The sequence below is a fragment of the Theobroma umbraticum genome, unplaced genomic scaffold (genome assembly GCF_002168275.2).
Source record: "Theobroma umbraticum cultivar Fairchild unplaced genomic scaffold, ASM216827v3 scaffold_147.0, whole genome shotgun sequence".
NCBI lineage: Eukaryota > Viridiplantae > Streptophyta > Magnoliopsida > Malvales > Malvaceae > Theobroma > Theobroma umbraticum.
In genome coordinates this window covers 9189608-9205055 of record NW_018397259.1, presented here as the reverse complement: position 1 = coordinate 9205055, position 15448 = coordinate 9189608, and the positions used below count along the sequence as shown (strand labels likewise).

The 15448-nt window shown below is 34.6% G+C and overlaps 2 protein-coding genes and 1 long non-coding RNA gene across 3 annotated transcripts; all 3 read right to left on the bottom strand.

Moving 5' to 3' along the window:
• Positions 1-1465: 1465 nt before the first annotated feature.
• LOC149527304 (uncharacterized) lies at positions 1466-2813 on the bottom strand. The gene is made up of 3 exons (XR_016351142.1): positions 2286-2813; positions 2062-2163; positions 1466-1986 (listed from the first exon to the last, which is right to left on the bottom strand). It is a non-coding gene; the product is annotated as an uncharacterized LOC149527304 (long non-coding RNA).
• Positions 2814-4383: 1570 nt separating this feature from the next.
• On the bottom strand, positions 4384-6901 carry LOC149527303 (uncharacterized). Its single transcript, XM_089783436.1, has 6 exons — positions 6809-6901; positions 6193-6642; positions 5526-6029; positions 5215-5283; positions 4520-4885; positions 4384-4410 (listed from the first exon to the last, which is right to left on the bottom strand). The coding sequence occupies exons 1-6, from the start codon at positions 6899-6901 to the stop codon at positions 4384-4386; spliced, it is 1509 nt and encodes a 502-aa protein (XP_089639562.1).
• Positions 6827-13562, bottom strand: LOC110416024 (disease resistance protein At4g27190-like). The gene is given in 15 exon segments (XM_089783395.1): positions 6827-7017; positions 7019-7264; positions 7266-7622; positions 8502-8662; positions 8665-8694; positions 8697-8813; positions 8816-8878; positions 8881-8958; positions 9114-9197; positions 9200-9233; positions 9353-9423; positions 9426-9514; positions 9516-9756; positions 9759-9798; positions 10567-13562. Coding segments are annotated over 15 exon segments (4206 nt in total). The 5' UTR covers positions 13111-13562; the 3' UTR covers positions 6827-6966.
• Positions 13563-15448: the final 1886 nt, after the last annotated feature.

Genomic DNA, 15448 nt, shown 5'->3' with positions numbered 1-15448 from the left:
TCTTAAACAATTTTATTAATGTTCTATTACATTAAAAAAATAAAAGATTCAAAGAATTTTTCAAAAAGTTAAGAAGGTAAAATCATTTCAGAAAGCTAAGGATAAAGTATAAATAATCTTCAAAAGTTTAAGATTAGATGATTGTTTTTATTATTTTATTTGAATTTTTTTTGCATTTTGAAATATAAATTCTTTTATGATTATGAACAAGAAGAAAAGAATTTTCTCAAATTTGGAGAGTGAGACTATCAACTTGATATCTCTTTGGTTCTTAAGCCCTTTAAGGGCATGTGTTTCTTTTTTTTCCTACATAGCCATTGTTGACCGTTGCTAAAACAGAATTCAATGCTTGAAATATTATGCTCAGCTGTATTTTCCTCATTTTGTGATCTTTACAATTTCGAGTATTTGGGAGTGGTTGTGTACCCTCGATGCATAGTGTAAGTATAAATTAAAAAAAATGAAACAGTTGAATCTGTTGCCTTGTTGATTCCAGTTTCTCTTGTTTGCTCTATTATTTGCTTCTTATTTTTCTTCTTTGGAAAATGTTTTGTTATCTAAACCTTGTGAGCTTGATTCGATTTTTCTTCATAGTATCAGAGCAGTTTTCTTAAAGGATCATTGCCTCTTTGGCTGATTGGTGATTTAAGGAAAATATCTATGGCGGCCACTGGGTTTTCAGCATCAGCACCACCAACTTTCACAGGCTCAAATTACAAGGTTTGGGCAGTGAAAATGAGATCCTACTTAAAGGCATTTCACCTCTGATATGTTGTGGAGAGTGGTGAAATCCTTGTGCAACGACACGCTAACCCAACCATCGCTCAAATAAGGCAGCATAGTGAGGAGGTTGCCAAGAAGTATAAACCTTTAATCTGTTTTCAATTAGCTATATTTGAAAGTATATTTGCTGGGATTATCATTTTAGAAGATCCTAAGTTAGTTTGGGATATATTGAAAGAGGAATTTCAGGGTAATGAAACCACTAAAATGCATCAAATTATGAGTCTAACTAGAGAGTTTGAAACACTAGAAATGAGGAATGATGAGGGAATCTAGGCCTATTCTGATAAAGTCCTTAGGATTATTAAATTAATTACATTATAATTATAAATTAAATTTCCAGAGATAGAATATAGACGTTAAGGTTTTAGTTTCTGAACATGTAATGGAATCTTGTGTCCACTTCATCCTGGGTAGTTGGTTCGAAGGAAATTCTGCAACATTAGTTGTCAAATCCCCATTGAACTGATGAATTACTTTTGAGGAGGAATTAAAGTAATCGAGATTCAGGTTATTAGCCTGTTAATACATACTTGAGCAAGCTATAGCAACTACTCAGATCATGCTACATTCAGAGTTTATTACTTAATTAAATCTTTTTAACAATTGACAACTTCTTATAAGTTCTTTTCTATATGTATTTAACATACACATATTGGAAAGTAATTGATAGAAAAATATATTGAAAGAAAAAACAACAAACATTTCAGGATTTAAAAAAGAGAAAATCACAAAAAATGTTTTTACATCTTAGTCGATGCCAAAAACTGAGATGAACACAGATCATTCAACCCCAATCAAATAATTCTAAAGCCAATCTGATAATTGGGCAGAGTTAATAAAGTTTGCATTCAATTTCTCACAGTCGAGATGATGATTGTGGGGGTTGTTCAGCTACCCTAAACTTAGTTGACAAAAACAATATTTCACTCTTCCAACGTGAGCAACTAAAGGGTAAACTCAGTTGATTTAATGTGATGTTGGTCAACATACCAACTAGGTTTCCTTCCCAACAACAGCCCCCTCTATTGTATTAATACATTGGCCAATTGATCTCCCCACTGCCATTGCCTACACTAGTCTTGATCTAGTTTCATTATAGCGGTGCAAGATTAAAACAGCATTCAGTGCAGCACGTCTAACTTGATCATCTGCTTGACTTTCTGTGTAGCCCAACCGTCTACGTACTTTATCCAGATGCTTCTATTAATGGGAAGTTCTAGCTGTTAGTAATCTGAAAATAACTCATGGCAACATCATTTGAGCAGTCGAATGTACCTTGTTAACATCAGCCATTGGGTCCCTCTATATATGCATCCAAATTTGTAGATGCTCAGCTACTAGGCCTCCTAAGACCACGCATGAAAATTTGCTCAGAGTCTGCAACGCATGGTATCAGGCAGAAATATATGTAAGTGATGTTCTTCGTATGATTAATAAGACCATTGCATGCTGTATGCATGTGTGTCTCAGTTTGTAGAATGCACTCTGTTTGACTGTACCTATGAGGCTTTGTCTTGGGAACAGAGCTTGAGTTCTGAGAAATGTCAAGGTTAGCATGCCTGTTATTCCTCTCTTCCCACATTTCTTTTCTCATCTTCAGTGATCTTTTGGAAGTCAAAGTACTGCAAATAAACCAAATTCCATGGACTTTATACCGTGAAGACTTGGAGACCATTTCATTCTTTAATAATATTTCTTTTCCTTGGTCATCACCCATGCATGATATTAAAAGAAAAAGCATTATAAAAGAGCAGATGAACAAATTATTCCTGTTCGACTACCAAACTATAGTTACTAGTTTTTGTTAGTACCAGCTGAAGTTGCCCCATCTCTTGCCATCCTACATGCCATATCTATTATCTGATTTCTATTGTGTTAACCAGACAAGCTTTCAGTCAATTCTTCTGTTAGCCCTGAAACCTAGGAACTTAATGATGCTGATGCAGCATGCATCTAGCCATCAAGACCAAATTAAGAAGGGCCCTCAAACAATTACAATGGTAGAACCCAATAGTTGCAGAATAGTGGGAGCTACCTGCAGAAAAAGAGTGTTTCTCACCTTGTTCGAAATGCTACGAACTCTGGCCTGCAAGGTGCAGATATACATAACTTATAAGTTGCCTTAGCAAGTTAGCATTAATATTATACCATAAAACTAGCATCAAAGCTATTTCCTTTTCTCGATCAGTATGGCGATATGAAATACGTACTGAAGAAAAGTAATCACAACAATTTTTTACTTGAAGAGACTCAATCTCGTGAAGACTACACTTCCAGCGTCAAATCTATCATCCTGCAACTCCTCTATGCTTGGTATTTTATAACCTTGTGGAAGAACCCCCAGCAAATAACCAATTAGACAATGACCAACTTCATGCTACACATTCATACATTTCAACTATGTATCAGCCATCAGCCTTTTCCAAATTATTAATTACAATTTCACATTTTGAATGTTACAAATTCTACTAAACGCCCCTTTTTTCAGTTCCATTCAAGGTTATATTAAAATTATTAATCTTTAAAAAAGAAGAAAAAATTGGAAATTCTTACATGTAAACAGAAACGACGGTAATGTTCAAAAAAATAGGAGCAATCATTGCTTTCATTACTTAAAATCTGTAAAAAAAGAAAGAAACTTCATTAGAATCAGTACTTTTGCTTCCTGAAAAGAATGAAAAAAACGATTACCTCTTCTTGTAAAGAACACTGAATGCATCTTTTAATTGAATCCGACACCAAATCAACCGTTGGTTTAGGACAAGATATATCGACCTCGTTGATTACCAATTCGTCCGAAAGCTTCTTAGGTACCTAATTGGGCAAAAAATAAAAAAGGATATTAAAAGAAAGAAATGTGTGTAACTTTCCTGGTAAATGAAATTAAAAGATAGAATTATTTATTCGACCTATTTGGCGGTGCTGAAGGCGCAGAGGCCATCGGTTTGGCGTTGAAGGTATTTGAGGAGAGAGAGAGCGGTTCTAAAGTTGCGTTTTGAGAGCTCTCTGTCGACCCTTTGTAGAGCTCCGCGACACGCCACCGTCGGCGGAGTCGATTTGTGCAATTCATTCTTCTGTCATCTGGTAGATACGGCGTCGTTGGAAATCGGTTAAAATTTCAAGTCATTGGTCGTTGGGTAGGGTAAACAAAATTACTAAAAAGTACATTGATTGTCTAAATTAATTTGAATTGGTGTTCCTGTGAGTTAAATACTTTAAAAAAAAAGACAAATAAAACCAACTAAATAATTTAATTGATAGCAAAAAATAAGTGAAAATTTTTTAATTTAATAAATTAATAAATTGATAAGGGTATTTAGGTCAATCATTTTTAAACAAACCAATAATGCCCTGTTATTTCCTCTACAAATTAATAAAAAAACAAATTCTTGTCTTTCTTTATTGACAATCCAAAAATGAATAAAAAAAAATTAAACAAAGCAAGTAGGCCATGGTGAAGGAAATAAAGTAGGAAAATGAAGATTATGGAAGCAGAAGATCTACTTACCATCTCACTTCAATCCAAGGAACATGTAGAGTCTCGCAAGTACAAAAACAATATTTCCTTCTTCCAACTTGAGCAACTAAAGGTCAAATTCAACTGTCTTCAGAATTTTCGATATTCTGCAAACATAAAAATAAAAAATTAAGTATGGGTCGATGAGCAATTGCAAAAAAAAATCAAAATAAGAAACCAAAGCAACATAAGAGTATCTTTTAAATTGATGCTTACCCCTTCTTCAAATATTTGTTTTATAGTAGTTTTAAGGTCACTTTCCCACCACCCTTTTTCTTCATCTTCATTTTTGGTCCATGCCACTTTTTGCAATTGTGGTGTGCTTACATCTCCTTGGCAGAAAATCTTCATCTTTGGGCATTCTCTCACAATCATTTTCTCGAGGGTAGGGAATTCAAAGTTTTGATCCCCTAAGCAGAAGCTAGCCAATGTTGGTAGACAACTTAGTTTCAAAGACTTCAGTCGGGTAAAAACAATGCCTCCTTTCCCTCCATCACACTCTGCTTTAAGCTGTCCATGCCATATCTCTTTCATAATGCCATTGCACTCCAATGTTAATTCTTCTAGATTGCGGAATGTAACCTGAAAATTAACAAATGTGTTAGACTAAAGTTGAAGATTTTGAACTAATCGATGATGTAAAAACATTCTCACCAACCCATTATAGGAAGTCAAAGTTACATTAGGTGAACCATCGAGAAGATCTCAATATTCCGTTTTTGCTAACAAATTGAGCTCTTGAAGCTAACAGTGAGACACTATGTTTATTATGGTGGGAATGCAACATAAGAATGGAAGAGACACAAATCAAATGTTAGATTGCATGAGTATTGTGAATATCATTGTATGGAAAAATTCTTCAGCTTTTTGATAAATTGCCTCTTACCAACATTTCATGTACATGAAATTGCCTCATCTAATTTATCTTTTTCAAAACGCTCCTTAAAACCAAATCTAAAAGTGCCATAAGATGCATCTATCTGAGTTAAGCAAGATGAAAACACCATAATTGACTGAATATGGTTATTTTAACATAAATCTTATGTACAAGCTACAATATTGGAGCAATACTGAGACATGCTTACGAGATTATAAGAAAAAAAAGGGCAAATCCATTTGGATTTGATAAGAGTCTTGACTCAACAGACCATATAAATTTGACATTGAAAATCAAGAGCAAGCTAAATGTTTAAAGGTTTAACATAGTTTTTGGTTCTGATACCTCATTTACCCAAAACAGGGGTTGCTGATTTGTTGATTCTCCGGAACTTAGAAGATTTTGTGAAGCAAATATCTCCACTTTATCACATCCATATATCCACATTTTCTTTAATGATGGCCACTCCATAGTATGTATCCGAGAGTAGAAACTCCTCAATCTTGGCAGCTTGTGAAGTTCAAGGTATGTTAGTGCAGGAAATACAAAATTAGTAGTTGTTTCTTCCACAATGGATTGAATGGCTGTCATTGTATGAAATTCGCTAGCATTGAGCGCTTGGGGTTCAAATATTTCTTCTAATGACTCACAACCACGTATTTGGAAATCCTTTAGATTTTGGAGTCTTGCCCTCATACTAAGTGGAAAAATGTTCAAAAGTCCATTGCATTCGTACACCCAGAGAAGATTTAGCTTGAAAAATGAATCACCAACAAGCTGATCAGGCCATATCTTCCTGCAGTTTGCCATATGTATGATTTTCAATTCCTCTAACTGAGGGAAAGCCACCTGCTAAAGTTATTTGATTGCGTCAATAATTGCACATACAGATAATAATATAGTGGATCATAATGGAATTTAAATTTCCCTATTATTAGCAGTCATAATAAACAAGTTAAAGTTTGAAAAGAAAAATATTTTAAACGTGAAGAAACCATGCGTAGAAACTAACCTTATCATCGAAAAAGGGTGCAACTCTCTCTTTATCCTGCTTTCCTACAAATGCAGATGCGAATGCTAACATTTGTGGACAATTATCTACATTGATAGATCGCAAAGATGGACATTCCATTGTAATACTTCCCAAACAAAAGCTCCTCAGGTTGGAACATGACTCAACAGTTATAGACTCAAGCCTGGGTAACTTAATTGAATTCTTTGCTGCTTCTTCATTTGTGATAATTTGCTCCATCATAGGGCAATTTTTTACTTTCATCTCTCTCAATTGCTGAAGCTCCAAACCCATGGTAACTGTAAATATGTACTTCAAGCTACTACAGTCGCAAACTTCTAAATATATAAGATTTACAAAATCTAAAACTCCTCGAAAGTTTTGCTTCCATAATTCTAATGAATTAGAAAATTCGGAGAGTACTAAATACTCCACTCCTTTGTATCCAACCTACAAAATCCAACAAAGAAAGAAAGATTAATTTCAAAGGTAGCTATAAGAAAGAAAGAAATCAAAATAGAAACCTAAAGTCAAATTAAGCAAACAAAAGCATCTACCAACCAAAAAGATTAACAAGAGCCAACTAATTTCTTAGATAAATTAAAAGAGTAGGTACCTTTTCGGCGTACAATTGTTGGACAGTGGTGTTAATGTCACCACCCCAATGTCCCTTATCATCTTCATGTGTTTCTTGCACTCTTTGCAGCATTGGGGCATCTAAAACTCCCTTACAAAAAATCTCCAATTCGGGACATTTGCTCACAATTACTTCTTCTAAAGATGGGAACCCAAATGTGTGGTTGCCTGAACAAAAGCTTTTAATTTGTGGTAAATCACGGAGTTCCAAACTTTTCAACTTGCTGAAACTAATGTTGTATGTTGCTTCATCACCCTCATTTCCAACTATTTCCTTCATGGAAATGCACTCCATTATCCTCAATTTTTTGAGTTGGGCCAGACTTTGGATTGCTAAAGATGTATCTAAGCAGATCATTGCTTTGCAGCTCCACACATCCAACGTCAACAGATTTTGAAATGATGCTGAGGATGATCCTAAACTAATCAGTTTTTTCACAATGGTAGACTTTAAGAGTTTCCAGATTAGGGAGAATGCGGTCTACTTGTACGTCCTGACTCCATAATCGTTTGAGATTATGAAGACGAATCAATTTTAAGCTTCTGATCGTCGGTATTGTCCCAGCATCTCTTTCATTGCAGAACAGCTCTTTGAATTCATAACAAATCACCACAAGCTTTTCTAGATTGTCAAATCTTTCAAGGAAAGTAACTGGGGAAACAACTGAGTTACCAGGGTTGTTGCATACCCAAAGAACTTTTATTTCACCAAAAAGGCTTCTTGACAATTCACTACCATTTACCATCGCAACGTCATCACTATTTAATGACAATGTTTCTAATCTAGGGATGACCTGAAAACCAATAAAATAATAGTTCTGGAGTCAAACAAAAAAACAGAAAAAACATGTGCACACACAAACACAATGTGTGTGTACACAAATCTTCATACACCCAGATTACATTTCAAACTTTTGAATACTTCTTTTTAATCACAATCATTTTCAGTTTCACAATTAAAAGTATGGGTTTGACTGAAACAAGGTATATGTACTCCATTTCTTATTGCACATTCAATCACTTAATTTTTCATAAATTTTTATTTTGGTCTTTTAATTTTAAATAATCACCATTTGGTTATCAAACTTTGGGAAAGTTCATGTTTATCACTCAGTTGTTAGAAGCCAATGGTTGACTTTTTTTTTTCTTTAAAAAAGCTAATAATTGACCTTTTTTTTTCTAATGATTAAGTGATCAAAATAAGAATTTTCACAAATGTTGATGACCAAATCATTATTTTTTAATCTTGGATGAATAAAATAGAAATTTTCAAAAAGTTAAGTGACTAAATGTTTAATATCCTTTTTCTTTTGCTTTTTCTCTTTGAAACTATCAAATTTGAAATTATCATCTGTAATTGTGAGTGAAATCAAAACATGCAAGTGATTTTACATATCAGTCAATTTATATAACATCAACTAGCTAGTCATTGACATATGCAATTTCATGCAAAAATAAAGGTAAAAATTTGATTTTGTAGTATTTAATGATTTTTTATAAGATCAAATTTGATTAAAATGATTTTCTTTTTTGTTTTTTGCACTCTAGTTTGTTAATAAAAAGTTGGAAATATAATAGCTAGTACAGTACAAGGACCCAATTAATTAGCTTTTTACATAAACGTTAGCATCTTAATTAATTGAGGAAGAGTGGAGGTAGAAGCGCATGCGTACCTTTTCTGCCAACAAAAGGGGTGGATGGATTACTGTGGACTCAAGTTGTCCATCGACTTTAGCCATATCTGGAATGCTTAGACGTTCTGTGCCCAATATCTTTATTCTGCCAGAGTCATGTACTTTTAACTTTTTTAACATCGGCCACTTTGTCACATGCACCCCGGGTAGAAACATTTGAGTTCTCGTAGCTCCAAAGGTAAAGGGAGGATAATTGATCAAACTCGAAAGTGACAGCCGTTTCCAATTGTTCCTCCTTGGAAACAATCTCCTCCACTCCGCAAAAACCTATCAGAAGATCTCTAAGTTGTGAAGAACTTTGGCTACAGAGGCTGGAAATACATTCTTCAGACTCAAACACTGCCGACGTATTACCGCAGATTTTCAAATGTAAAAATTCCTTTGGGATCATTTTTCCAAATATTCTTAAGGTTTGGTAGATCCCAAATATACAACTCTCTTAGTTGAGTGGTGACAGCACCTGTTTCTTCCATATTTGACCTTCCACTTCAAACACCTCTTCTACCGAAACACATTTGTTAACTTTTAGAGTTTGCAGTCCTTGAAATGCTCTCAACATATTAGATGGAAAGATGGTCAATAGCTCGTCACATTCTTCAACTTCCATTTCTTGCAGTTTGTGAAAGGAATTCGCAGCGAGTCTGTTCTGCCATATCATCTTCATGTTTCTCATTTAGAAATAGAAATTTTCTCCAAACTAGGAAAAGCAACCTGTATGTAATTATTTCATGCCAATTAATGAGATGTTCAGAAACATTTGCTCTTATAATCAAGGCCAAAAGCATGGCAATGGAAAACATGCATAATAAAGGATGCTAACAATACTCTACCTTCTCGTCAAAGAGAACTTGACTAGAAAAACTTTGGCTCCCTTCCATTGTAGATTCGTATATGAACCCTTTAGTTCTGGGCATTTCTCTATCTGTAGTGACTTCAAGGATGGAAATTCAATATTCCGATGTCCTAACCAAAATCCAATGAGATGCTGAAGCCTGTAACTTTAGAGAGTTTAATTGAGGAAATAAAATGTTATCTTTCGCTTCTTCCTCTATATCCTCTGCAAAAATTATCTCTCTTAAGCACTTGCATCCAATTATCTCAAAGCATTTGAGATGCACAAGCTTCCTAGACATAGAAAATGATAATAAACGTTTTAAGTTGCCACACCCCTCGATGATCAATCTTGTCAAATTCTCATGATTGCAGAAAGAATCATGCCATGTCCTTTCAACTTAATTGAGGACAACCGCAAATTCTCCAAGCAAGGAAACAACGACTGCAGACATGTAATTAATCTAGATTAGAAATAATATGAAAAAAAAAGAAAAAGACAACGGATGAAGACTAGCTTATGTAGCATAATTACATAACATTCTATGATTAGAAAGGAAGGATGGGTTTGCCAATTCAAAGGCAACTGAGCTCAGGAGAAATAATTACTTCCATTTCAAAAAGAAGTGATTTCTAATGTATTAAACAATCACTGAAGTGGGTTTTGTTGATGTTCAGGCTCTAAAATGGGCACTATGACATGGTTCGGTTTGTCACCAGTGGATGGTAGCGAAAATCGAAACAAAAGGACATGGCTTTCACACAATGTGGCAATCTGTTCTTTTTAAAGGGAGGAGAAGGCATCAGTTTTTTTTAGAATGTAGATATATATTGAAATTTATTTATCTGAATGAACAAAATCTCTAACCTAAGATCTCTAACTATGCCCTCACTCATCTTACAATTATGCTAGGCTCTTGGATATAACTTTACCAAAGGATAAGTATAGCACTAGACAATTTTTATAAACGGATTATAGAGTGTCAAACTTAGAATAGATATTCAATGTATGTTTTTACTTATAATATATGTTTTTACTCATAATAGATATTCAAGGTCAATTAGCAAAAAGTCGAAAGGAGGGAGATTCTAAAATAATACTAATTTAACATTTGAGAACATTGGCTGTACATAAGAAGAAAATGTTAAGAAAATAATAAATGAGATCAACATATACCTTAGAATGAGTAAAAAATTGAAAAGTAATAAATACCTTTTCACTAAATAAAGGCAACTCATGTTGAACCCTGGAGGTTGAGCCGTTTTCGTCTTCAGAACAAAAGCTAATGAGCTTAGATAGATTTTGAAGTGTCAAAGATTGTAATTGAAGAAACTCATTTTTATCAACTACACCATTATCATTAATGATATATTTGATCACTGAATCATTTTGGATATGAAGATTCTTCAAATGTGATAAGTTTTCTTCATCTTTGAACTCTTGCATTGCACTCGTGACACTTTCAAGGTCATCTAAATATAAAGCTTCAGTTTTCTTCACTAGCAACTTAATTCCATGATCCAAATGATCAATACTTGTACTTAATTTGAGCTTCAGAGTCCTTGAATACTCATACTCATCAAACCACTCCCATTCCTTTCCTATGAAAATCTTGTATCTTTCCAACTTTTGCAACTCTTTAAAGAGCAAGACCCCTAACATGGCCTCGACATCAGGAATATGGATTTCTAAAGTGGTTAAACTAGACAGTGTTTTCAATTCAGCAAGACTAGCATTGCTTCGTTGGTTGGCATGGCCCCCTACTTCCCATTGAATAAAAGTGCCACCCATATGTAATTCTTCTAATTTGGACAAACTTGATAAGACGCCTGGTGAAATTATTTTAAGTTTAGTACAATAACTTAAATCTAATAACTTCAACTTAACCAGTTGCCCAATTTCCTTAGGTAGTATTTTGATATCAGATTTCAAAAGGCTAAGAATTTCTAAATTCTTGAGCTTTCCAATAATGGCTATATCTCCAAATTCACATTGATCTAGACACAGTGTAAGAAGACTAGTTAGAAGACAAATTGACGGAGGTAAAGAAGACAAATGCATATATGTCAAATCTAAGACCTTAAGATTTGTTGTTTCCCTAAAGAAGTTAGGTGGCACTTTCAGGGAAGGATCCTTGCTAAAGATAAGTAAAAGAACAAGCTGTGGACAATTCAACTGGTCAGGAAGCTCTCCAATATTAGGAGAATTCAAACAAATCTTGTTCCACATTTTCATTGTCTCTCCATCAGGCCAATCTTTCGAAACACGCTTCTCATTTAATACAAGGACGTGATTGTCCTTAAAAGCTATTGACATGGCGACATCACGAACAAGATCATGCATATCAAAACAACTGTTATTGGTGTTACTACCAAGTAACAAACACGAGTCTTTGAGGTTACTCACCATTGTTAACAACTTATCTCGTGCTTCCATCATGCTGTTGACACCATTAATTAAACCCAAACCAATGGCATATTTCAACAAGTCATCAATTGAACCACAAAGCACTAGACTGCAAAGCAGGAGAACCTGTTTAAGTTCTTCACTTTCTAAATGATTGTAACTCAACTCTATAGCTGAATATACAGGGGCGGATATCCCACTGAACTTGTCTGAGCAAAGCCTCTGTAGTTGCCGTAAAGCATCCTTCCAAGCAAATAAATTTTTATTTCTCAATGCCCTTGAAACTGTTGCAATGGCCAGCGGCAATCTTGCACATCTTTTGGCTAGCTCAATTGCTGTAGATCGAAACTCAGGACTTTTGACACTGGCCCCAGCCATCTTCCTAAACAAGTCCCAAGCCTCTTCATCGTCTAAATCACCAATTGAAAAAGTTTTCTGAGAATCCATCCCATTGGAGAGAACATTTTGATCTCTTGACGTCAGCAATATCTTGCATCCCTTGTGTTGGTTTCCAAATGGAATTCCAACTTCCTCAAGATCCAGTTTCTTCCAAATATTATCTAAAATAACAAGAACCTTCTTCTCTTTCTTCAACCTTTCACACAGTCTACGTGCTCTTACAACCGTACTCTTATCTTCCAGTCTGAGACTTAATAATTCTGCAATTTGATCTTGAATTTTTTGAGTGTCAGGAGTCTGAGTCACATTTACGGTTACCACCGAATCAAATACCTTAAGCTCTTGGACTTGTCTAGCAACCTCCTTGACTAGTGATGTTTTGCCTATACCAGCCAACCCGTACACCCCTATCATGCTGATAGTAGCATCTTTCACTGCCTCCATGATATCGTTGAAGACCTTTTCTCTTGATTTGAAGGTCTCAAAGTCTTTACGAGATGCGTCCAATATAGCTTCTGGAACATCACGGTATCCCACTCCGTTAAATTGACCTTTTTGTTGGATAAGGTCGTCAACAGTCATGACACATTTTTCTGCCTTCCTGCTAAGCTGGTAGCGAGACTTAATATTGGGACACATGCCAATGAAGCACTTGTTCTTTGCTTTGTCTTGAAGATCCTTCACTTCCTTCACGTCTTCATTGATTGCCTTGTCCACTCTATCGCACCAAAGCTTGACGTCCGGTTTTATCTTCTCCACGTTCCTTTCTGCAGTCTCAATCTCTAGCTTCACACTTGTTCTTTTTGCCATCAACATCTGAAGTTTCTCCTCGAGCTTGTCGACATTTTTCTTGTAGCTGAATACATATCTGATATGGCGTTTAATTTCTTGGAAGATGCCTTTCGCAATCTCCGAAGAAACGTTGGCAGCAGCGTTAGTACCAACTTCCATTTTTTTAAAAAAATTCAAGAGACAAGAAAAGCAAATGACAGAAGAACAGAGACAACAGGGGATCAAGCAGACCCAAAAATGAAAGTAGCAAGACCAATAAAAGAATAACGATGTGAGCAATCCAGATAATCAAAACGTTGAGAAATTGGAGACGGCGGCATTCTCCATTAGCTATATAGCTATGAACAAAGAGGCAACTAAAAATGAAAGTGAAAGGTTTCTGGTTTTTTGGGTGGAAAGTAGAGGAACGTAAGAAGCCGATACTTTTGAGGTGGAGGGCAATAGATGAGAAGGAAACAACAGAGCAAGCAAAACACAAAGAAAGGAAAACAAGATAACGGAAGACAAAAGCAACAAAATGAAAGGGTTTTGAGAATGGATGAGCAAAGAACGCTTAAGATAACAGTGATGAGTTGAGCAGAAACGCTGTGTCAAATTATGGAAGCCAAAAGCAACAAAATGAAAGGGTTTTCGATACCATTATGGCCATTGAAAGTGACTGAAGGCAAAACATAAAGATTGACTCTTGACGTGATGTGAATCAAAACAAAAAAACAAATTCGGTTGGGGGCCACGCGCTCAATTACTGTAGTTTAAAAGTTCAAAACGGAAGAGCTTTTCTTTGTCGTGTGAATAGTGAATAGTGAATAGTATACTGCTTGTTCAATTACAAAGAAAGACTCACCTTTTTTGCAGCACACGATTTCCATATTCCATTTGTGACGCAATGCAAGACTTCAACCACGTAGAGTTTGGTCGTCTCTGTTCTGCTTCCGTTCACTATCCTCTGTTTTTCTCAACCCTTTTCATGTCCTTCGAATGTGTGGCTGTGGCCATGGCCATTGCTACTGATATTCCATCAAAAGCAAAAGAGTTAGTTAATAAATAATGGCTAATTTTTGAATACATATAAAGTAAAAAATTATCTGTATTTTATCACATTATTATTGAAATTCAATCACTTTATAAAATATCGCATCTTTACGGTGAATAAATTGAAGTATAAAAAAGACTCACCATTAAGTCTTTATTGTACCTTTCCTTTTTTAGAATAATTGTATATAATAATAAATCCTCATTAATTATTTATGCAGATTTTATTAAACAAGTAAATAATATATTTGTCCAAAACGAAAGAGAGTAGATCCAAGCTAAAAAAAAAAAAATCAAGTTTCCCTATTTGGTGCAGCTGTAATTTTTTCTTTTAACTGGAAGAATTAATTTGTAATCGCAGAAAGAACAAGACGTGCCAACAACTCTTGATTTAATATTTTCATAAAGACGTTTAATTATAGGCCATTGAATAATCTGGCCAATATTTAGGAATGTCAGTCTGTAAAAGTAAGGTAAATTATGATTTTCATGACAAAATTAAAAGTCATGATTCTTTATGATTTTACTTCGTTCTTTCCTTTAGAATCTGGGAGAAGTATGCTCTTTTACGACTTGCTTAATGATTTGTTACATAATGGACTCTCCATATTTAAAATGATTTGAATTATAACTGGCTAGATTATTTACATACTCCTATACAAGTTCATGAAAGCTTTTGGGCAAAAAAAAAAACAAAATATTGAAAGAAATTTTTAGAAGGTTAAAGACGCAAAAGAATGGCAAAGGACAAAACACAAAGATTCTTTAAAATTTCACCATGACGTTGGGATAATTTAGAAAAATTTACAATATGAAGGTTTTTATTTGCTATTTAATAAAATTTGAAAAGTGCATCAGGTTTTTTTTTTTTTTTTATGTTTGCATCTTGTGTATTAAAAATATGAGATTTTTTAACGAAATTTTATATAGAGCCAAGTTTCTTTAAAATATTTTTAAATTTCACCAAAACATCAAGAGAATTTAGAAAGTTTTCAGAAAGAAACAACAGAGCAAGCGAAAATCAAAGAACGTTGTGTTAAACAAGAGAGCAAGCGAAATAAAAAGAAGGGAAGAAAGATAATAGTGATGAGTTAAGAGCAGAACGTTGTGTTAAACAACACAGCAATCTGTACACCAAAGCTTTGCATCATGTATCAGAATCATGGGTCACCAAAGGCAAAACATGATGACTGACTCTTGACATGCATCAAATAAAACAGACGGTGTCGGGACACTTGCTCAATTATTGTACTACGAAGCGTAAAACGGGAGAGCTTTTCTTTGACATGTGAATAATATACTGATTGTTCAAAAATAAAGCAAGACTTAACCAAAAGTGTTCGTTTTTAAGCACACCATTTCCATTTTCCATTTTGCATGGTCTCAGGTGAAATTTTGGTCCCCCCTTTTCTGCTTCCATTTGCTTTCCTCTGTTACCCTCTCGCATCAAGCTTTTCATGTTCGT